This window comes from Talpa occidentalis, unplaced genomic scaffold (genome assembly GCF_014898055.3).
Source record: "Talpa occidentalis isolate TD23 unplaced genomic scaffold, MPIMG_talOcc4v2.1 talOcc4.3, whole genome shotgun sequence".
Lineage (NCBI taxonomy): Eukaryota > Metazoa > Chordata > Mammalia > Eulipotyphla > Talpidae > Talpa > Talpa occidentalis.
The window spans coordinates 99,537,645-99,562,355 of record NW_023603184.1 but is presented as its reverse complement, the minus strand read 5'-3'; the positions used below and the strand labels follow the sequence as shown (position 1 = coordinate 99,562,355).

Here is a 24,711-nt window from a genome sequence, read left to right as displayed (position 1 = left end):
TTTAATTACAAGAGCAGTAAAACAAAATCCTAAGCTCTTTCCCAGAAGAGAGGAATTGTAGGTATCCATAAAGACTGATTATAGCTAAGGAGACACTTGATTCTCAGGAAGCAGACCCTTAGTTGTCTTTTGGGTGCCTTCAGGATCACCTCATTTAAGAATGCCCGTGGTGAGGGTCACTTATGCTGATGTGTCTCAGACAGATCCTCTTGTCATTTATTAATACTTAATTGATAGAGCTCATTGGCACTAAATTCAATTTATAAGTGCTCCCCATGTTAACATGTAAAACAGCAGCATGGGTATGCATGCCATATTCATATGATTAGAAAAGAAATACAGCAGCCACAGTGTTACTGCTCAAAGATAATTGCTCATGGATAATTCTACCCTCCCTTATTGTTCTCGATGATTAGCATTTGACCCAACTCTGAGACCTCTTCCACTCCCTTTAGACAAAAGCAATTTATTTATTTTGAAGTTGTAAATTCTCTAATTTACCTTGATCTTTTTTTTAGGATGGCAACTTTTTAAATTAATTTTTTAATGTGTGTGTTTTCTTTATTTTTTTTTTTACATTAATGACATATCATTAGTTTTCATCTTTGTTTTTTCACAGTATAAGATTCCTCCTCTTAGGTGTGGTCATCATAGTTCTCCCACCACCAAAGTACCTGTAATCTCCCACCATAGTCCACTGTGCTCTCCTTCCTGCTGTCTTCTCCCCTCTCTCACTCCTTACCTCCTGGATTCTCAGATCTGTGGTCAGTTGAGAAATTCATTTTAAAATTTGGCTTCAAATCTTTCTGTTCAGGCAAACTGTCACTCCTCAAGTCAACACCACTCCACTCCCTTTCAAATACCAGGGTGACACCCAGGTCTGAATATTGTAACATAAATGAAAACCACAGACTAGGCACTCAAAGTAATATTCTCTTCTTGGCTTACTTTTTTTTTTTTTTTAAGTCTGATTTACATGTTTTTCATGAGAATTCTCATCCGTAGAGAAGTATGTAAGTTGGAAGAAACACTTTATCTCAATAGTGATTTTCTGGCAAAATGCCATTATAGCATTTTGATGATTAATAGGATTTTTTTGCAGACTAGCAAGTTTTGAAGTGTTTTTAACATCTGCTAACCATCCCCATATAGCAAACATTTGTTTAAGTTACCCAAATAAGTATTCTGGATTGTCCTTAAAATTGAAATGAATTACTCTACACCATTTCACCATGATACCATTCATGATCTAAGTTCCTAACAGGCTGTTGCCACTTTGGATTCTGTTACTATGACTAGTAATGCCTGGTAAAATGTAATATTTGGAAGTGCTGGTTGCTTATTGGCTTCGTTGAGGTTACTGATCACTGAACTAAAAGCTCATGTTCCCAGGGTTTTTTATCTGTTTTGATGACTGGAGTACCCTAGGACATTAGAATACCAACTGGTACTTAGTAGGCACTCAATAAATATTTACTGAATGAATGAATTATTCAGTTAACTTAAATCATACCATTGTGGATACTATAAAAATGTACGAGGTTCTTTTTGCTATTGGGTTTTGTTGGTCTTAATCAAATCACTGGCATGTGTTCACCACAAAAATTGGGGGGTCTGCATTTTGTATTGTTCAGATTTATAGACTAAGCAGGATGGGCATTCCAGAGGTTTCTATCTTCCAGATTTATGCCCCAGAAACTGGAATGCAATCGTTTTTTATTACATTACCCAGGCAAGAATGAATTCATCATTTTTATCTCACCATTTCTCATTAGAGCCCTAATGCCAATACCTCATCCAAAACAGTGCCAAATTTCAGACTCTGCTAAACTAAGAATTGGATGTATGTTTGAATAGCACACTGTGGGCCTATGGCAGATTAACTCTTTGGAAATGAAAAATATATATATATTTGACTGACCTCCAGCTAGTCACACATATATCCTCTGTATAGTCTTGCCAAAATGTCATTTGGTTGTGAACAGGGCCCCTCATTTGTCTTATGAGAGCCTGCATATGAAGTGCCAAGCCACTGCAGCCTTTCCTGCTTCTCTTTTGTTCTCCTAGGCAGCTGCATCTTTGATAACTGGATTGGTGAAGAAATCATGTCCTTTTCTTTGTCATTAGCTGTGTTCTCACCTTTTTGAAATATCTGTCACATGAGGATTTTTAAATGTTTATTTGCTTATAAATAGTTGGTGTTTAAACATGCTTCTAGCTTATTTTTAAGCATTCATCCTATCGCTTCTTTTCATTTAGTCCTGGCATTAGATCTCACAATAAGTTCTCATCTAATAGCAGCCAGAAATTTTAATATATTATCGCTAGGCTCAAAAATAGGTTCTGCCTCTGGGGTGGACAAATTTGATCATGATTTCCTACCACTTAACACTTTGTTTAAGCTATGCTTTTAATAATGGGTGACTGACGTTATTTTCAGTTTAGAATGTCCTGCAACATAAAAAAAATTCCATTCTAATATGTATGATATAAATAATACTTAATTGGACTTTTTAATTTTTGCTTTTTTAGGGGAAAACAGTCCCTCTTTCTGGGTATGTAAATGGGGATGAAAGCTTTTTTAAAAATGCTTCAATTTCATGAATAATTTTTCTGCACTTAGAATCCAAATCTTCAACTCAGCCCCACAAATTCCATCATCCATCCCCACCAGAGATCTCACAGGTGTCAAGTTCATCAGCTCTCTCCCAGCATTGGTTGAATATTTAGCATGCTTATTTTATTTATTTATATGTTCTTGTATAGAAATCTAATTAATTTTCTGAACCAGGAGGTGCTTTCTTTGGAGATAATGGGTGGGAGTGTATGGGTTAAAGAAGGAATTCTACCTGAGAATATCTACTTCCTTGGTGATTTGCAGTGAGGACTACCTCCCTGATGTTATTTCCAAGTGCTGGACTTTTAAAGCATATGTGGTCCCACATTTGTCCCACTTTTATTCTTTGTTTTGGGGGAATGACTAGCTTTATTGATTAGAGGCTGGGAGTGGGCTTAAACCCCTGAAGCAGCTGATGAATAAGGACTATTAATAATACCCTTCATCCCTCCCTAGCCCAGTCTCTCTGTACCAAACTGATGGATGTCAGTATTGAAAAAGAAGTGACAGGTGGGAGTGCTATTTACCCGTGGTCTGTGGGGGCTTAGCACTCAGGTCTGAGGGTAGCTGATGTTTTCATTTCTGCTCTGGTTAAAACCAGAGGTGTTGATTGCTCCCTATCGTGTGACTGTCCTTTCACATAAAGCATTGACCCACAGACAGGCAATTAAACTGCCTATCTTCTCACCCCCTTCAGCCTGGTAGAGCATTTTTCTGAACTCAAATAAAAAGGGACAGAGGTACTGATCTTCTCCCTGTCCCACCCAGTTGAAAATCCAAGTATAACTCTTGACTCCCCCAAAACTTAAAATCATTTCCTAGTATCCATGGGTTTAAAACTGATCCACTTCCCATACCAAAATCCAAGGATGCTCAATTCCCTTATAGTTGAACCTCCAGTCTGCAGGTTGCAGTTGGTTGTATCTGTGAATATGGAATCCATGGACAAAAGAAGAATTTGTATATCATTGAACCCACGTGGTTCAAACCCATGTTGTTCAAAGGTCAACTGTATACCAAGTGCCATATTTTTTAGGTGGTTTTAAACATGATTTTAAAACCAGGAGTTTTATCTGCTTTTCTAAAATCACTAATGTAAACTAAGTCAACTCTGTCACCATCTATTTCAGCAACTTTTTTTTCTCATATATTTAACAAGAAGTTTTCACCTAGGGAAAGAAAGGTGTTTTTTTGTTGTTGTTGTTGTTTTTTTTTTGTGTGTGTGTGTGTGTGTGTGTGTGTTTTTCACTCTTAAAGCTGGGAAAGCGACATAGGAGCATCAGCAACAAAAAAATCCACAAAGCAGCTTTACTTTTCTACAGTTTTGCCTGGGACCAGCTGTCAAGTTTTTGCGTGTTGAAGTGTTTGAAAAATCTTGACTGAAAGGCACTAAGATAAAAAAGATGATGGTATTTTATGTTGGGAAGTATTAGCCCCATTTTTTTCTAAAATGGCCATTCTGGAGAACATGGAGGGCTTTTTGATGTGTTTCACTTCCTCTCTTAGTTCACTACTCAGGTCCCCAAAGGGGATCTTCATCTAAGCCTTATGATGGCTTTGCAGAAACAAAATCAGCTTTTAGAGGAGACAGAGCCACAGTAGCCCCTGATCTTTAATACAGGGGAGAGGAGGCTTATGTGAGGGGCACCAATAGTACATCTTAAGTCCTGGTTTTTATTTTAAGTACCTGCATTAAAATGATAGCAATGTATTTTAAGAAGACATCTCAGAAGCAGCACCCACTCTGGTCACAGATACACTTGGTGGAAAGTCAAGCTGTCTGTTCAAATCCTGCCTCAGCCCCTCAGCTCTGTGACCTTGGGCAAGTACCTCATCTCTGGTGCCTCAGTTCCCTCACTAAGACAGAGCAAATGCTAGTTCCATCCTTGCAGCGTGGCTGTACGAATTGATACATGTAGAACTCAGTAAATCTCAGTAAATAATGGTATCATCAATCAATAAATTTTATTTAGAGGTATTTTATAGTTGCAGTTGTTTGTGGAATTTCTCTTAAGCCCAGATGAGGAACTGTCAGCTTAGACTTGCTCAACCAGTGGTCATCAGCAATCAATGTAATTAAAATCTCACTAAAAGTAAAACAAGAAGAAGGGCCTCCCCAGTGGCGCAGCGGTTGAGCGCTGGGTTGCGAAGCTGCCCGCAGTCTACGCGGCGCCAGTTCCATCCCCGGTTGCTCCCCGGCCACCGGAGGAGGGTCCCACATGGCGGGCAGACCTCTCCTGCCGCCCGCTGCTCCCCTCAGCAGTGTACTTCTGTCCTTCTGCCTGTTCTGCTCCCTGCTCTGGCTCTGGTGAATTCTCTCACCCTCCCGCGCTTCTGACTGTACCCAGTGCATGTATAAACAAAACAAACAAACAAATAAATAAATAAATAAAACATGCCTCTATTAAAAAAAAAAAAAAAAAAAAGTAAGTAAAACAAGAAGACATCATTATTTGGGAGTTACATGAAGTATATGCTTGGTGGCTTAGTTGTGAAAACCCCAGTATCCCAGCCAGCTGGAGTTACTCTGTGTGATTAGAATTTCAGGGGTCATCTCGGTTTATTAAGTGATTGAACAGCCAGCCCATCAATTTCAAGAAATATATTGCTTATCTCTAGATTAGAATAGATTTTTCTCATAAGTACTCCATAGGCCTGCATTGTTGACTGCTACCATAGAGGTTTCTATGAAAAGTGAAGTTGTCATTGAGTTGGAAAAGGCTGAAGTCTACACCTTCTGGCTCTTCTCACAGGCTAAACTAGTTAACTCTCTTCTTACAACCCTAAAATTCTCTTCTTATAACCCTAAAAGACTATGTTAAGCCCAGGGGTGGGGAAGAGAGGTTGATACTTCTGTAGTAGAACTACAGTGGGGCTGAGAATTGCATTGTCTTCACTTGAGCCTTGCCTTTTAAACCAGGAATTGACTTTACTTGAATCTTGGAGCTTTTCATTTGATTTCTTCCAGGGGTAGGAAAAGCCAGATCTGCCCAAAGTTAATGAGATCTTGCTGACTTCAATAGCATCAGAATAGGCACTGCTGACTTGTTCTCTCTCAGGCTACCTGTACAGCCCACAGTCTTGTTTGCCCTTTTCACTGCTGTCAGACAGTCTTCTGATTTCTGTTCCTTAGTGCATTATTGATGATCATCCCCGAGTCAGCGTCTCTTTCCTGGCTCCTCTTTGGTATTTGATTGCTTGTGACTCCTCTCAGTCCTCGGTCTCATTACTGCCCACCACATGAGCCCCCTTTCCTCATTCTCCCACAAATGGCTCCCTTTGCTGAGATCATCAACAGTTTTATTTACATGGGCAGCAAACTACTGGCTCCTCCTAATGGCTTCCCAGTGTTCCTTTCTTGTCTATTCCCTTGCCAGAAGTATTTTGTTTGTCTCCTTCTGATTTTATTCCCCAAATCAGTGTGACACCTATTCTACCTATTTTTTTACCTACTGTTTGTCATAAAATGTCTAAGTCCATTTGTTGTGCTCAGCTATCTAAGGTTCAAAGACAGCAAATTAACATCCTCTCCCTTAGGAAGGGAATGGAAATCTGAAATTCAGATAGTTTTATTATGTTTCATAGACATGCAAGGAACTGATAGTGACCTATTTATAAATTCTCTAACATTTCTGAAATTTTGGTGATCTTCTAGTTGAGAAGTTACACTATCACTTCAAGAATCCAAGCAAAAATTAGTTTTCCCTGAATGGCTTTGGGGTGCTCTCTTGAAGCATAGTCCTTGGAGACCCAGCACATCCCCACTGTAGGCTGTCTTATTTCCCCTTCCAGTCTCTCGAATAATTTCTAATAACAGCAACAAACAAATATTTGGTGATAATTGACACTGGTTGACTGTGGTTGACATTAAGGGCAGTGTTCCTGAAACATACATTTTAAGATTGTCTTTGCATTCATCACCCCAAACAAGATTGGAATTCCTAATAAATTGGTGTGTTGTGCAAGCTATCAGCATTGGCTCTGCCCATATAACTGGTGAATCTAGAAAAATATTTGGATAAAGACTCAGAAAACCTATAAAAATAGATACTATGATTTTTAAGTAGTTGGTATACTCAGTATTTCTTCACAAAATACTGTGGTTTATTTAATGGATATGGAAGTACAAGAACATTACCACAGTGAGGTCACTAAGTGTTTTAAATAAAAGAATGTTTTGAAGCTATTGAATTTTTAAGATATTTGCGAAAATACTTTCTTATGGACATTAGTGCTAAATAAATGTCTTCATACCCTAAAGCATGCAAGGAAATATTGGTATTACTAGAAACTGTAATGCATATGTGGAGACTGGGTTTTACTATTTAGATAACCACTCTCCCCTAAATTAATGTCACATATCCACATTCAGTAAAGCTAGTGGCTTGATGAAGATGCACTTGTAGGTAATAAAATTATAATCAGTGTGCTATGGAAATGGGTAATGACGGAAGAATGTAATGTCCCTCTGTAAAAAATCTCAAATGTAGGGTAAGCAACTTTCTTTTGGTCTTAAATGATGTACCTGAACAGGACTGGAGTCAATGATCCCTTGATATTCCTTCTAATGTCAGAACACAGTAGAAACTTTTCCATTGCTAAATTTATTCACATAGTGTTGTAGGGAAACAAATGTACAAACAAAAATCAATTAGAAGCTTTTCCATTGAAGATTTTTACCCCCAGTGATGTTTTTATATCTTCTTTGCAGTAACAGTAATGCTTTATCCACTACCCTGATGGTAAGGGAACAATATTAGGGGAAAAAATGAATTCCTGGTAGGGGATTTCTTATGTGTTCAATTAGGGCAACTAATATAGTGAGATGCAGTGATTTCTCAATTAATGAATCATCTGGGGGAGGGGGGAAGTGCCTCTATATGAGATTAGTACACTAAAACCCACACCCTGTACAAGCAGTGTCTTAGAATATGGGGAAGCAGAGCTGTCTGCAGGGGTATTAAAGTCAGAATTTAATGCCTATATTAATCCATGCAATGCATTTTATTAATGTTTAAAACATTTTATGTGAAATCATTTTACATAAGCAGTAAATATGAAGATTGGCTGTAAATATGCAAAGCTTTCCATTTAAAAATGTATTTATAGGTTGACATGTTTAATATGTTTTAATTCTAATCAGAACATCATGGCTGCTAAAATACTTTTATTTTTACAATGGCAAACAAAAATGGTAGCTTTCAAATTTTCATGTTTTTCAGTGTTTATAGTTAGCATTAACTAGTGTCATTTTATTTTTGCCTTTATTTGGTGGGGCAGCATTGGTTTACAATAATGTATGCTTCAGAGGTGTAGGTTCACATCTCTTCAGATGTATGCTATCAACGCCATGCCCACTATCATGGCACCACTAGTCCCCACCACAGTCCACTGTGCCTCTACCCCTGTGGTAGCATCAATTCTACAATCAGATTTCTAGGGTTTGTTTTGGCTTGGTTTTGTACGTCCTTTTGTTCTGTTTTTCTGTACTCCACCAGTGAAACCAGCTGGTATTAGTATCTGGTATTTATATTGTTCCTTCTGACTTATTTCATAGCATAGAACCCTCTAGTTCCAACTATGTTGTTACAAATGGCAAGGTTTCATCTTTTTTATTGCTAAGTAGTAGTACATTGTGTTTACATGCCACATCTTCACAATCTACTCATCTTTGTTGGAAACCAGGTTTTTTCTGTAACTTGGCTATTGTAAATAGTGCTACAGTGAACATAGGATTGTCTATATCCCTTCAAATTAATGTTTTTGCATTTGTTGGATAAATACCAAGGAGTGGAACTCCTGGATCATGTGGTAGATTTTAGTATCTACCCCCCCGCTCAGATATTAATATTTTAAGAAACCTCTATAATGTTTCCTTAGAAGGTGTACTATTCTACGTTCATACCATCAGTGTGTAAGGGCTCTTTTTGCTCCACACTCTTGCCACCGCTTGTTTCTGGTCTTCTTTCTCTGCATCTCTTGATATGATCATGTGATTATTAATCCATTTATTGATATGCTGAATTACAGTGATTGATTTGCAGATGTTGAATCACCCTGTGTCCATGAAATAAATCCCACTTAGTCATGATTTATAATCCTTTTTAATATATTACTGAATTCAGTTTGCTATGAATTTGTTGAAGATTTTTGCAATATATTCATTAGGGATATTGATCTGTAGTTTTTTGTGATATCCTTGTCTGCTTTGGCATCGGAGTAGTATTGGCCTCAGTAAATGTGTTTGGAAACATTCCTGGTTCCTTAATTTTGGGAAAGAATCATACTTGAAGATCTGGTAGAACTCACTAATGAAACTGGTTCTGTGCTTGTGTTTTGGGGGGAGACTTTTTACTGTTTGAATTTCCTTGTAATTGGTCCATTTAGGTCTTCTATTTTTTCCTAATTCAGTCACAGAAGGTTGGATAGTTCCCAGTAATTTGTCCATTTCTTCTAGGTTATTTATTGGCATATAGATGTTCATAGTAATCTTTCACTACCCTCTGTATTTCTGTTTGATTTGTTTGATTCTATTAGTTTTCTCTATTTTTTTTCTTTGAGACTAGAGCTTTGTCTATTTCATTTTTTCAAAGAATCAGCTTCTTGTTTCATTGATCTTTTAGACTATCTTTTTTATCTCTATTTTATTTCTGTTTTAATTTTTACTATTTACTTCTACTGACTTTTGGTTTTGTTTTTAGGAACTTAGTACCTTAGGTCGATGGTTAGATTATTTGGGCTCTTGTTTCTTGATATGAGTCTGTCTTGCTATATACTTCCCCCTTAGTAATGCTTGTGTTATGCTGCGTAGGTTCTAGTAGCTATTTCATTTTCATTTTTCTCAAAATGTAGTCTGTGCTGTCAAGTGCACTTCCAGGATCAGTATCAATTTCAAAGGGTGGAAAAGGTGGGCACAGTGCCTCACAGACTGTCCTGTTCTTTTCACTAGAGATGCAGCCTACTGGGAATAGCCTAGGTCCCCAGCACACATTTCCCCTTAGTCAAGAGCGTATGCTGCCATACCTCTTAGCTCTCCCTGCCCCAGTGCCACTGTTGGGACAACAGTGCTATCATTTGGCAGTCTCATCACTCCAGCCCACAGCCTCCAGGCATTTCTTGAGTCTTCTTGTGTCCCCTCGGGTGTAGTTTGTGCTGATCTCTGACGTCCAGACGTGTTCCCGTTTCACCCCAAGTCATGGGACTCTGGATGTAGTGCCAATCTGGTTCTGGTGTCATATTTACAGCTGGCTCTCTGTAAGACAAAGCTCACATTCATTGGTAGACGGAGCCTATATTTGACCTTTGCCAGCTCCAGTATCAATCCAGGGAGCAAACCCCTGCAGGCCAGATCTCAGACTTGCTCTGCTTCAGTCTAACATGGTTTTCCTCTCCCTGGAATGTTCCCATTCACATGAAACACTTACTCTTCTTACAAGATGTAGGTTAAGTATCCCTCTTCCTGGAACCCTACCAGAATTCTCCAGTTTGCATCTGCGCTGTTCTTGCACCTTCTCACCCCTCCAGCAGCGCTCATGGGATTGTGCTTGAGCTTTTTTATGAATCTGCCCACATACACTACAGGGCAAACCCAGGGGAAAAGTGATGACTCAGTTTGTGAGCACTCACACCAACACTTAAGAAAACAGGACAAGCCCCACGAGCAGATTTATATCAGGAATAAGGAGAGAGAGAGCAGAGGACTAAAGAGAAGAAAATTTAATGTCCACATGTGGCGCAATGCCTTCTGCCTTAGCAGCAGCAGACGGCATCAACTGAGCGGAGCCCCCAGAGAGGTGAGGGTGGAGGGAGAAGGAGAGAGGAAGAAAAAGTCTGCGTGGTGGGGAGGCCCACCTGTATTCAGTCTTTTTAAGTTCCACCTGACAGCTCCTTTCCTAGTTTCCAGCAGCCCCTGTTCAGGGAGTCGGGGTGGAATTCAGAAAGCTCCACCTTTTACTATCAAATTAGATACTGATAGTTTGTGTAACCCACTGGCTCAGAAGTTGTTATTTACTATTCCTCTTATAATAACGTATAGTCAAGTTTTGCATTGCTTATGTTTGTATGATCCCACCATCTAACAGAAATTGGTTTATGATACTTACTTTTGTAAGAATTTAATAGCTGCATGATCATATTATATATATATATTGAACCCACCTCTGCTTTAAGAAGAACTTATATGTCTTCATAGGCAATAGCTTTAATTTCCTTTTACAAAACTTTTCAGTACTCCATCCCTCTTATTTTCAACCTTTGACCCACAGCATAGATGGGCTGAGTTCCCTGAGGGTTGCTCATGAGCTACTTTCCCATGAGAAATTATCTCTCTGAAGGATCTTTGAATAAGCACTAATGCCCACCTCTGCAACCCTCTTCCCTTTAAGACAAGAGGTTTGGAAATACCAGAAGTTAAGGCTTTGAGTTTTCAAGTGAAGGGGGAAAGATAGGCAAAATTAACTCAAATCCAGTATTATAATGTAGAGAGAAAAGACCCAGGCATAATGTCAGGGTAGAAAAGCACCACACATCCAGCTCCCCATATCTGGATGTCTCATGTTCAATCAAGTTCAATGTATTATAATCAGAAGGCATACTTTAATGTCTGAACTTTTTTTTCTTTAATTATGTTTGAAATTTTTTAGGATTAGTTGAATTTGGGGGAGAGCTACCCTATCCCTTCCTTCCATAATAAAGTATTTCCATATCAATTCATTTCTAACTGCCTAACATATTTCTACTATGAAATTCACCCTTCTATCTGTAATGAGAGATCAGGTCTCATTAACTGCAGATGCCTGGAAGAGTCAACTATTATCCTCAACAAAATCTGTCAATTTATTTTAATTCATTCCATAATTATTGATAGGCATCTTCTGTGAGTCAGGCCCTGTGCTGGCTATTAGATGTACAGCTGTTAGCTAACCAGAGCCTCTCTGTTAATAAGGTCAGGGAAGTTACTTCTGTGGAATGGGGTGGGTAATATGAAGTGGAATCTGGAGATTTGAAATGACAAGCTTTTATAACTTCATTTGGATCAGCGCTATATTCAGCTTTGGTGGTGGGGTAGGGGGTCAGGGGAGATACTAGTTTCTGAGCACGTACTTCCTAATTGTGGCAACTAGGTACTCAAAAGAAAGTGAATCTTTTGTTCATTATTTAGCACCCAGTAGGTGGCAAATTCAGTGCTGGGTACTGCTACTGGAAATCTAGAGGTAACAGGTGGTATCTACTTTCAGGGAGTTCCAGGCCAGTCCCTCTTTACATAGAGTGACATCAATTTCTCATACAAACCAAGGTGTATGAGATTACAAAATAGAAAAGCAGCTCTTAGTGATATGTAAACATTCTTAGTGATATGTAAACATTCTACAACTGTATCTGTTAGGTCTTTTTCTTCAGTTACCTCTTGATGTTCTTGGGGTCAGTGATATAACTACAGCCCCCAGGTTAGGTGGTAAAAAATTGACGTTTTGTGTAAGTTACATGACCTTCAAGAGAAGCAAATTCAGTACTTAAGTTTTTCTTATATGTGCACTTTTAAGAAGTTCACTTTGCTGAAAAATGTTTAGTGCAAAATGAAAAAAAGGATTACTAAATGAGAAAGTAAATCCAGGGCCACTGTAACAATGTTCAAACTTTCCTTTCTATACTTGCTTGACAGTAGGACAGGTCAACCTTTAACTGTAGTACCATTTTATGTTTACTAACCTCTGATTTCCCAATGACTCCAGCAAATGGTGACTTAACAACTTCTTGTGTTGTGCTTCCAGGTGTCCCTCAGCACAGCTAGGCGGTACCTCAGATTTCTAGCAGGGCCATCAGCATTGAATAATTCTGTTCTGCCACCCTAAGCAGAACATTTTGCTGTCTCTAGCCACTCCCTTCATGTTACCAGTAAACTGCATGCTGAGCTTCAAGGATGTGGTGGGGGGGGAGGTTATAGATCTGGCCTTTCAGATTTAGTGTTAAAGTGAGACCTTTGTTCCCTGCAATTAAATCTCAGTTTATTATATAAGATCAAAGCTGCAGGTATAAAGTAAAAGTCTATCAAAATCCATCCAGTTTATTTTCATACAACAATAATAATGAGTAAAAAAAATACAGATGTTACATTGAATAGAACACTGAGAAAAGATGCACCTTCATGGAGTTCTTAATTTTTGTATTGCATAAGATTTTTTCCACATTTGTTATTTCCCACTTCATGTCATATTTTACCATCAATTATTTTGGAAAAGTTCCCATTTAAGTATTTTACCCTGTTGTTGGAAGTATTATTTAACAATTCCAGTCATTTTTCTTATATTGATCCTAACCAATCCATCAAGAATGGTAGAGGAAGGATGGGCACTTAATACTATTTTGGGAACAGTCTGTAGCAGTGCCACTCAAGATGTGATCCATTCCATAGCTTATGCCACATTGTCAACCAACTACATTATTAATGTTAACTACAGCTAAGGAAGTACTCAGGAATCCTAAACTGTTAAGGGGAGTAACTTCATTTTGTATGGTCTAAAAGGGTTTGGCCATCCATGCACTCAGTGTCAAGAAAGCAGATTTTCAGAATGCTCAGATATCTTCAATTGGTGTGAAAATTCTCATACAGTGAGAGGAGAGTATTTTATTTAAATAACAGATTTCCAGTAGAACTCCAAAAATTACTGACCTCCTTGTGGGCAAATGCCCACCAAAAACAGGTTGAGCCCAAAGCAGGACACTGACGCCTGAAAGTTTGCCACAAGGAACCTTCGGGTAGTGAGCCACAAGAAAAGGGTTAGGCTGGAACAGAAGATATCCGAAACCCAAAATGTACCATGTAATCCACACCAGGCTGCCATTGTCGCTGCTAAAATGCTAAAGTCCAAGGAACAGCCTCTCCACGTGTTTCTTTTCCAAGTATCTCTCCGCCACATGTATCTCCTCACTCCTCATTCTACTTCCATTATATCAATATATCTGGCATGCTCCTTTTTTAGCTGCCCCACTTCAGCATTGCATGATGGAAACTGTAGTCCAAGGATAGGGGAGGAAGGAAAAATGGTGCCTATTTATTGGTCTTTGATGCTTCTCCTCTCAGAGCTGTACACTGTGCAGTTCAGCTGACCTTTTTTTTTTTTTTTTTTTTTTGATAGCAAGACTTTCTCAGTGAAGAAAGCAATGGTTGACTTAGAATCTAGTACACACTCCTTACCTCATGTGAACTGGTAAACATTTTGGCAACTAGCTACTCTGAGTTTTACTTGTCTCAGGCACAAGAAAAGTCATTTTCCAAAGTTTCACATTAGTATATAAACAGGATTCAATTTCCAGTTTTCTTTAGGCTATGGCCTAACCTAGAATATAGCCAGCACTTGAATTGATGTGATTTCTTCTTATTGAAGTGGTAAAAGTATTCAACATTGCTCTGTATATTTCATAGACTACTGAATCCTTATTTAAAATACTTAAGAATCTACCACCAATAAAAGATTAAAAACTCAAGAAAGGAAGATAAAATAAAGGTCCCTCTCTGGGGCAGTGCCGCATGATGTAAACCTGCACCATGCAGGCTAGCCACATGTGTGAGAAATGCTTCTGTTTGGAAGCCTGCCACTATGGGCTGGGCTCAGAGTCCTTCAGGTTTCTCTAAGTTTTGTCCTTAGGCCAGATGGCTCTGCCTCAGTTGGCTGCGTTGGCCCATAATTTAAGTAGCATTCCTCATATCAGTGTATTTACTGTCTCATTAATTTTAACTTTTTCAAAGCTTTTCCCAGTCCAGAAGCCACTAGGTTAAATTTCAAGCTGTGTATGACCTATTCATATGTGACTATTAAAAACCCTCTTTAAAAGACATATCAAGGTAAAATAAAAAGGATCATAAGAAATAGTTGATCTTCTGAAGTGTTTCATTTCTCTTGGGCATATTTCCTCTGCCTGATTATGACCTTGCCAAGTCATAAAAATTCTAGAAAAGTTCTAAAGACAGCTTTAAGCTTGTTTCTCTAAGTGTTTTTAATCAAATGATTGTAAGTATTGTAGGAGACACAAATTGCGTTTAGTCCTAGTCATAGTGTGTTGGAGAGCAGTTGTCCTGTTTTCTTAAATTGTTGTATTTTTTTGCAATGTAAGCTTTCCCTCAGCAAGAGTTGGAGATTGTCATCAGAACCCCAGATTATGTTCTGCCTTCATGCCTTATATAGTCTTATGTAGTCTTGTTAATATTTCCAGAACATGCTCCTGGGTATAAGACTCTTCTCTTGGAATTAGATATCAAACACAGTTAAATAAGACCTTATTGCTGTTCACAGTGAAAACTGGAAAAGACTTTTCTTTGTGCCTCTAGAAATCAGAGATGGATGGCTTACCTGTATCTTACCTGCTCTGATTATTTGCATTCCTTCATTTCCTCTCAAACTCGTGAACTACACATTTAAAAATCTCTAATGGTAGATTGCTGAGGCTTCTGAACTGTAAGAGAAACACTAGATTTTACAAGATGTGGATTGATCTTGCTTCAGCTCTCTGATAAATACATAAATGTGTGAATATGCATACAGTTCATTTACTGGAGAGATTAATAGGTGTTCTGATGGATATTCACTGAACATCTTACCTCTCAGATGAAGAAATGCTAATAGTTCCTTAAAAAAGACTTTTGGTTATTTTTAGAAAACAACAAATTTCACTGAACTCCAAAGTACACACTTGCATTTATGGAAGACCCTTAATGCTTTCATTTTCACAAAGTGGTTTTAAAAAGACTCCATCAAAAAAATAAATACACGCATACACATATGCAAAGATCTTCCATTAGGGAAAATGCAAATTAAAACTACAATGAGATACCGCTATATATTATTTAGACAGGCTAAACCTAAAATGAGTGATCATACTAGGTGTTGGTAAGTATGTAAGAAACTGGGAATTCTTATATACTGTTGGTGTATTGCTTAAAATTATTTCAGCCACAATTGTCAAAGCTTAACAAATGATAATTTGTTAAGTTAAACCTACATCTTCCATATGATCAGCCATTTTACTCTTAGGTAGAGCTACCCAAGTGAAAGGAAAATCTATGTCTCTACAAAGACTTTTACATGAATGTTGATGACATTCAACAGCAAAACCTGAAAACAATCCTATTCACTTCATTAAGAGGTAAATATATAATCAAATTGATATATTCATGCAGTGGAATACTAGTTAGCAATAAGGAATTATTGATAAATGTTACAACACAGATGGATTTCAAAATAACTGATATGTGAGAACTATCAAGACAAGATGACTATGGCTGAGTTTTGTATGATTCCATTTGCATAAAACTGAACTTTAGAACATGCAAGCTAATCTATAGTGAGAAAACAGATCTGTGGTTTCTTTAGGAGAATAGAAAGAGGAGCAGGAAGGCAAGAAGGGGGGGAATCAAAAAGGTTCTCAGGAAATGTTTAGGTGTGATAGATGTATGTTGATTATCTTGCTTGTGATGTTTTCTGTATGTGATGACATTTTTACTGGTTAAAATAGCTCCTATAAGCTGTTTACATTAGTATAAAAAAGATATTAGTATTTGAGGTGGTGATTGTTAAGATTGTAAAGGACACTACCCCCACTGGGAATCTGGTAAAAGCTACAACCTCTACCCCAGAAATGTGCTCACATTGTTTTGCCTACAATTTAGAGGGTTTCAAGACTAGAACCCCAGGTGAACATGCTTAGATAATTCTAATTTTTGAAGAAACAATGAGCTTTTCAACAGCAGTGACTCCCAAGCAATACTTCTCACCTTCATTTCAGATGAATGCTGAGTATTTTTGGCAAGCATAGCTTTAGAGTTCATCCATTCTTCATACAGTATTTTTTTTTTTATTTCATCCTCATTCTAAAGAGGAATTAAATGATAAACATAGTGGTATGTCATTCCACCAGCTAAGTGAGGCCACAATCTCATTGATTATACCATTCCATTATTCTCAAAATGAGCAATAATAACAATGATTATTGGACACTTCCATTACTAAACTATGGTCCAGTTCATAAAATTCTGCCTTAAACACAGTAAAGGAAATTCAGGATCAAAATGTCGATTTTATGATTACATTTTAAAGGACAGATTCAATACTAGCCAGTTTTTTCTAAACTGCTTCCAACTTTTCCATTACGTCAAGGTAATACTAATAACTGGAATTTACCTAGTCCTTAAATAGAATAGCAAGTCTATTTCTGTTTATTTCCCATAATCCTTTCTGCTATATGTAAATACTAATGTTCAAGTCTGTCTGACATTTTAGTCTCAAATACTGCTTGCTTATAATACCTGTAACATTGCTAAAATCTTTTACCCCTCCTTTTTTTTCCATCCAGAATTCTAATTCTGAGTAAAATGCAAAGAAAAATAGCATGTAATATATTCATTTCCCCTTTTTTCTCTGTCTTATATTTACACTGTCTTGAAAATTTGATAATGGAAACACCTTCTAAGGAGCCATAAGATTTTCCAGGAAAAAGACCCAAAGACATAGATTTGCATATAAGTAGCACTTAAGGAGTATTTTTTTGAACCAACAAACTGTGAGGGAGTAAAGGAACTAGACTTTGGTAGATGAAGTAATTAAAATTTTACTCAGCCACCACACAGATCTCAACTAATTCCACAAGATATTTTGGATCTGTGATGACCCTTAAGGTTGTCCCACCCCCAGGCAATGGGTTTTTCTACTCTCTAGGCCTAGTCATTGTGCGCAGACTGCCTTTGGAAAGAGGACCTGACCTTGGGTGGGATAGAACTCTGGAATTTCCAAAGAGGAATGAAGCACCTCTAGCCCTAGCAGATGGGAGACAGCTGCCCCAGCTCTCAAGATCTCAGTTGTACACCAAGTAACCACTACATGCCACACCTTGCATTACTTGGTCCGCCAGAGAATAGTTCCTCCAGGAGTGGCTGGTCTTTTTTCCTGGGGGAAAAGATAAAAGAAGGAAGGGTAGAGGTAAGACTTAGTCCCCACTGTTGCAACTATCTTTGATGTCACACTGATGTTGATCGTGTCCATCCTCTACCCATTATAGATTCCCTTTAGGTTACTTCCTATATTAGTCTACTGGTTTGTGAGATGAGTGACTCATCTCTGGGGAAAAAAAAAAAAAACTGAGTGGAAAATGGCAAATCTTTAAAAATCACAGTTGCTTAGCATATCTAATATTCATTTGGGATGAGCCAAGAGTTAATTTGCTTTCGTAAAACTAACTAGGATTATTACTGAGGAGACACATTTGTAAAAAATTCTAAGTAATTCTGCTATAAGAGGGTCTTAACTTGGGGTTTGTAAGTCTTGGAACCCTCTCAATGCTGTCATACACTAGGAACAAACTTGTGAACAAAACGGCCACATCCAAAAATAAATTCATAAATACATAGTGTGCATGGTGACGATAAATGCTATGATAAAGATAGAGAATGGTAGGGATGTTGATAGAGCAGTCAGGGACATGTGAACAGAACATGGAAGGGAGGACGGGGACAATCGTGGAGAAAGAGCATTTCCAGAAGAAGGAATAGCAGGTACTTAGGCAGCAGCCTGATTTGAATGCTCAGTGATCAGTGTGGAGGCTACTGCGGCTGGAGCAGGGGCAACGAGAAAGGATGGTGGTGTCTTGTGGCTTTTAGTCTAAGCTGCAAAGTTACCAAAGGATTTGAATAGAAAACCTTGGTTTGATTATTCATTAGAAGATGAGGCCACTGAGGAACAAGGATGGGAGCAGGGAGACAACAGGCTATTGTAAAAGGTGAGAGATGATAGGGTCCTGCTTAGGTAGCTGCAGTGGAGAGAAGCTGTCAGTCTCTGTACATGTGGATAGCTTTCAAAGACAAAACCTTTTGCAGAGGTGACTAAGATTTTGCCTGGCTTATTAAAGAATTTGAGTTTAGCCGTGACATCAGATCAGTAATGGATTATTTCAGTATACAATGATAAGAGTAGTGGTGGAGATGGGGGAGGGGGCTTGAAGTATTTTCTGTAAAGTTCAGGGTAGGAATAGGCAATAGTCAAAAGAAGAAAGTAGGTTGAGGCCACTCCATGGAGGGTCTTAATGGACCACATTAAAAACTTGGATTTTATCCTGAAGTTGATGCCTCCTTAGGTAATATCGTTATGTTTGTATCAATTTCACAATATTCACATTTTACAGATAATATAGCCTCAAGAGACCAGATTTCAACTCAGCTCTCTGGCTGAAGAGTTCAGGCTTGTACACTATGCTACACTCATCTCATGAAGACAGAGCCTGTAGGTTTAGGGGAATAATGGTGAATCTTTATTTTCTTCAAAGTGAATTGTTAATGAGCTATAATTTTGCATTAGTGTTATATATAGCATTTTCCATTAGCAAACCAGCTTCCTGTCATCTTTTCTCCTCACTTACAGCTTGGCTTCTCTTTTGCTACCCATGTCTCTCTTTGCAATCTCATGCTGCCTTTCTGCAGCAATACAATAAACAGAGCAAAATGTTTAGAGTGTGTCATTGAGAGGAAAAAAAAATATTGTGAAGTTATCACCTTGTCAGGTAACCCGCGTTTACACTTTTGTCTCATCTCGGAACTTCTTACGAGGAGAACATCCCACACTTGGTATTTACTGGTGCATTTTCTGCCATTTTGATTAGGAATAGTTTGAATTAAGTAAATTAACTCATCGTCATCACAACAGCAGTACTATGAGAATGTTGTAAAATATACTTCTCTCCCCAGATACCAGTGCATCTTTTCACTAACCACTTGGAATACAAACACAGGCTGTAAATAGTCATTGTATAACTGTTACTTTTCTAACTCAAAATGTGGAGAATTTGACTAGTACAAGGCGTTTATAGAGAAAACAGCACCTAGAGAATGCCTTAGTTTGCCAAATGAACACTGGCTTTGCTGTCTTGCCTCTAATAGATTATCCCCAGGACAGTCTTCTCTGTTTAGGTTCAAAGAGGCGATGAGCATCAGTACCTTTTTCATGTGGCTGTTAATGATATTATGGTTTCACAAAGCGCAGTTCTTGTCATACCTTAGGCCAAATATTATCCATGAAAGCAAATAGAAACTTCTAGCCCTGACAGGTACTTAAGGCTAAATTGTGACACAGGGGCACAAAAATAGCAAGAAAAATACTGCTTACACAAGAGCATCTTGTAGCCCCAGTACCAGTGTAGGGCTGACAAACCCTGGATCTCAGCGAGTATTATCCATGTACTTCTTTAGCCCAAAGGCAGTGTGCTGGGGAGGAGAGATGAGCTCATAGGAGATGACAGCTTACATCAAAAGCCAAGTGAATGAGTTTTATTTAGGAAAGCTTGTAACAACTAGACATGTTGATGGCCACTGAGTATGCAGGATTCAGAAGCCCCATTTTTTTTTTTTGGAAACTAGAGTACCTTAAAACATGAGGTGCATACTTATAAAGCTCTAAATTACCAACCAGCCTTCCCCAGCCCTTCCTTCTCAGCTCACGTTCCAGGTAAGGAGCATTTTTATTTTTGAAATCCAGGTGCACAGTCAGGAGAAGGGAGAAACAGTGACACCCATCTTTTTAATGAGCATTGCTACTGGAAGAGAAATTAGCATCACCCTGAATTTTATGTGATGTCAGTTAAATGAAGGTATTTTATAGCACTTTACAACAAATTAGAATCAACTAAATTGAAAATAAGCCTAGCAGCTGGGCTAAGTAATCAGGTAAGTGGCCAGTTTTGCTATTTTTGCTTTGAGCCGAAGACAGAATTTGAATTTCTAATATCTCTAAGGTGTAGGATTTACAATTGGGGCGTGTGGTTTCTGGGATAATTGTTTAAGATGCTAGTAGCTCAATAATGCCCTCTAGTCTACAATAGGTTAGTCATGTTCCTTGGAAACTGGCCCTAGCACAGTGCAGGTCACCAGAGACCAGGCTGTGAATTGGTATAGGACAGAGTTCTGATTTTGGTGGAACATTAGAGAACAGACTGGAAGTAGATGACCCAGAACAAGGTGGTAAGTCATCCATATTAACAGAGATTCTAATGAAAGAACTGAAATTCATACAAAGACTTTATGGCTCCTCATGAAATAAGCCCATATTGAAACTATTAGAACATTTTTATGTTTTAAGAAAATGGTGATATGTTCAGTTACTTCAATTTGCATGTGGACAATACATTGCAGCAGAGCTTTGCACTCCATAAACCAATGTTTTTGCATGGGTTGCTAGATGATTTTATATATTCAGGAGACTGTTGAGACCAAAAGAAGATTGGTGCGGCCCAGGATATATGTGATATGTGTATTTAAGTTTGCTTGTATGGACAAAAGAAAGTGCAGGGGAAAATAGGGGGCTGAAGGAAGGGTTATTACCACAAATGAAACATTGCAGATTACTTACATATTTTTTTCCTCCTCTGCAGCTAAATTAAAGGAATTAAGCTTTGGGTGCATAAAATGCATAGATACAGGTTGTTTCAGTCAAATTTAGAGAATTACAAAAGTTGCACAGATTTCTTTCTAACAAACCTCCGCCTTGAAACTTATCAAAAAATTTGTTTACTAATCTTAATATTTAGATAACTTTCCTGATGAGAAAAAAGAGAAACAGGACCCTCCTTTCCATAGCCAGTAGCCCTTACTTGACCCTCATTACTTTAGACATTTCAGGTTTGGATATGGAAAGAGCAAGGTTTTTAATTTCTGTCCTCATTACCCTTTGATAATCCTGCTCATAAACAGTAAGAGTAGCATGAAGAGTGGATGGCTCTCTGATGAACTTGGCTAATTCTGAAAACATACCTTCACTATTGCACTCCAAACCGACAGTCTCTAGTGCTCCACCCTGTTCAGCAGACTTGATATATTGCTCAAGGTGACACTTCTCTAAAAAAAAGCCACAAAAGCATGAAAACAAATGCCCACGTCATAAAAGTTATCTACTGTATTTGGCTGCTTTGTTAAAAATGGGTTCAGAGAAGCAAGCAAATTTTAAGGAGAGTAGTTCAAATGTGCTGACCTATTATTTCCAGAGAAACAGTTCTTGGCAATACCTTGCCTCTTGTTTTTGTACTGCCCTCTACTGGCTAATAAGTTTCTCGATAATGAGCGTTGAACCAAAAAAAACAATGGAGACTGATATTTCCTTCAATTAGAAAATAATTTTTGATTTTCTATGAAATGTATGGCCAAGGTTTTGTGATTAATTTATATGTGCTGAAGATATGACCAAGCAACTGACATTTCCTACTTACAATATTCTGCAAAATAATTTTTTACGTTATCAAATTTTCTGAATCATTAATGTGGAAATCCAGTGTTATTGGAAATAATTTGGACACTTTCTCCATGTTTATATATTACAGTGGCTGCTAATTTACAGAAGATTGTAGATGATCCCAAAGCTTTAAAAACATTGACATTTAAGTTGGTAAGTAGAAAGTTATGGAAAAAAAGGTAAATATTTTGCTTTGTTCTGCCAGCAAGGAATAGTAATGCGGTTTAATCACCTGCTCTGTTACTGTTTTACTTTGGGGTATTTCTCCTCTTTTGCATTTGTTACTTGTTTCTTCAACATGTGGGAACATTTTCTTATCATGACTGGAAATTTCCTCTTTTGTGAGCATAATTTGTTCTTTTACCAATTATATCTTTAGAAGTGGCCATTTGAGAAATCTTCAAGCCATTTTGCATGGCAACCTGACAGTATAGACAAAATAAAACAATTCTGTACACCTAATAAAGCTTCTCTAAAGTGAAAGCCAAGTGGGACTAACTTTGAAAACTTGAGGCTGATTGTTGTAGAAATGGTTTAGGTAATTAGACGCGACTGTAGGATGGCTCACTGAAGGCTAGTGAACAAAGGCCTAACATTTTAACTCCACATTTCAAATCACAGTGAGAGATTCTCATAAAGAGGAGATATCCCAGCATGCTTTCTGCACTAGATTTTAAATTTAAGAGCCAGGGTGGCCACAGAGATTGAGAATACTGAGTATCCTGGGGTTATTCCAAATAGTCAAAAGTGACTTTTCCTGAAAGTTTTTTTCATTTTTAAGTTATAAATCTAATCAAAGGTCAATCAGAATGCCACCAGCAATTTAAGATCTAGGCAACCAATCCTTGCTGTGCACAGCATATATTGATCTATCTCTATTTCCCATGAAAACTCTAATAGAAAATGTGTGTTTGAAAAAAATGCTAAATGATTACTTACAGTGAATGTTAGCCTGGTGCTAATTAGCTTTCTGGGTCTTGCTTCTCATCTAATTTCAGAATGGCCAGGCTGTGTGATAAAAACAAAAGATTGTCACAGAAAGAATCTATCTATCATTTTGCTGCAATAACATTTTATTCATAGAGTTAACAAATTGAAAAATGCATCTTTTCACCTCTTAGGTTTCTAATTCATCTACACCTTGTAAACTTTATGAGAATAGATTGATGAAAAATGGTACCTTGTGTTGGTAAGCATTTCAAGCCAACATACATATTTGTTTATACTTGCATACTGGCTTATTCCTTCTAAAATCACTTCCTTATAAAACAAGAGACCCTGGCCTTTTCCTACCACTGAAGGTTTTGTAAAAATATGTATATACGTATGTATATACATATGTATAAAATATAGAATATGTATATACATATATGTATATAGTATAGGTATTTTAAAACTCCCCTTCCTTTACCAGTTTATTCCTTAAGTCTCTCGATTCTGTCTTCACTTCATCCCCATTGCTAGCACCTTAGCAGAATTCCAGTTGGCCTACAGTTAGCCACCAGCTCAGTTGACCACTCTGTAAATCTACAGTCCCCAAATGCTCCACTTTTGTGGCTTTTTATTGACCTCTTCTAAAATGGGTCTCCTGCTTCACCTTTCTTTATCTACCATCTTCTAATTTTATCTCTTTTACTTTATATATAGTCCCCCAATTTACACAAGATACTTCTTTATTTCATCGACACACTGAGACATGTTTCAATTGTGAAATTTTGTTTTCTCCAACATCCAGTCTTGACTGAGATACTGCGCCTATCCTCTCTCCCATGGGGTTGTATTATATTAAAATTGTGTAGAATCTTATTAGATACAAATAATTCTAGAGATTCCAAGCAGGCAGAGTAACTGGAACATAGCAGGGACCAAGTCAAAGTTAAAATACAACAGAGTAACAAAAGCCTGATTTAGAAAAACTTTAGCCATCAATGTTTCCTTTATAATTTGTTCATATCCCTATAAAAGAGGATGGTGACATCTGCTTCATGCCCTCTTTTCAGAATCCCTGCCTAGACAAATAACAAGAATCACTACTATTTCTTGTATGTCCACTCTGTCAGGAAATCTTGAGTTTTGCATACTTCATTGCAGTTAATTTAGTCCTCATGAGCTCAGGAGATGGTGATAATCATTAGGTCTTTTTTATATCTTAGGACTTGAAGTTCTGTGGGGTTCACTTGCACAGGATCATGCAGTGCAGGAGCTACACATTCAGCTCTCATCATACTCTTAACAACTATTCATTCTTAGAAGCAGGATCCTGCAGCTTCATGGTTGTGTTCTGTTTCTTTGTGGAGTCGCTCTTTAGACATTGGACACATTGGTTGAGACTGTCTCCATTGTACCTTAAGATCCAGATTGAGTTATATTGGCTAGTGTGGCACAGAGTTTTCTGTTTACAGAAATGTGGTGGTCCCAGTAAATGGATATTGATGACTTTTTCCCCAAAAGAGTTACTATTAAAGCCAAGTCAGGAGAGACCTGCTATGTCACTTAACCTCTTTTCATCCAGCATAGTGAAGACCTGAGGTTTCTTCGTTGGTAACAGTTGCCAGTCAGTTTGAGATCCATTTAACAAAGCTCATTTAAACTGATTTTTGTCCTAATTTTCTATAGGATACTGTGTGGTAGAACCACAAGATTCAAATGTATTTGCTTCATCAATTTGGTTATTTTATTGAAGAATAAAAGATGAAAATATTTCAGAAGCATTTTTCCTCAAAGCTACTGCTCCTGTGGGCTTTTTTCTCAGCTATTCATCATTTTACTCTCAGAACTTTCTTTGCTTTCTAAATGAGACTGTCACTGTTTTCTTAGCCAATTTTCATGACACTG

At 37.8% G+C, this 24,711-nt stretch overlaps 1 protein-coding gene across 5 annotated transcripts in view; it reads left to right on the top strand.

Annotated features, from left to right (window-relative positions):
• The window catches only part of STK39 (serine/threonine kinase 39), a 269,704-nt gene that overhangs the window by 239,674 nt on the left and 5,319 nt on the right, over nucleotides 1-24,711 (top strand). For all 5 annotated transcript variants that reach the window (XM_037523465.1, XM_054699833.1, XM_054699830.1 and 2 more), the window contains one exon: nucleotides 21,965-22,029. In XM_037523465.1, the coding sequence (XP_037379362.1) occupies nucleotides 21,965-22,029 (65 nt within the window). The remainder of the gene's footprint in view (nucleotides 1-21,964; nucleotides 22,030-24,711) is intronic.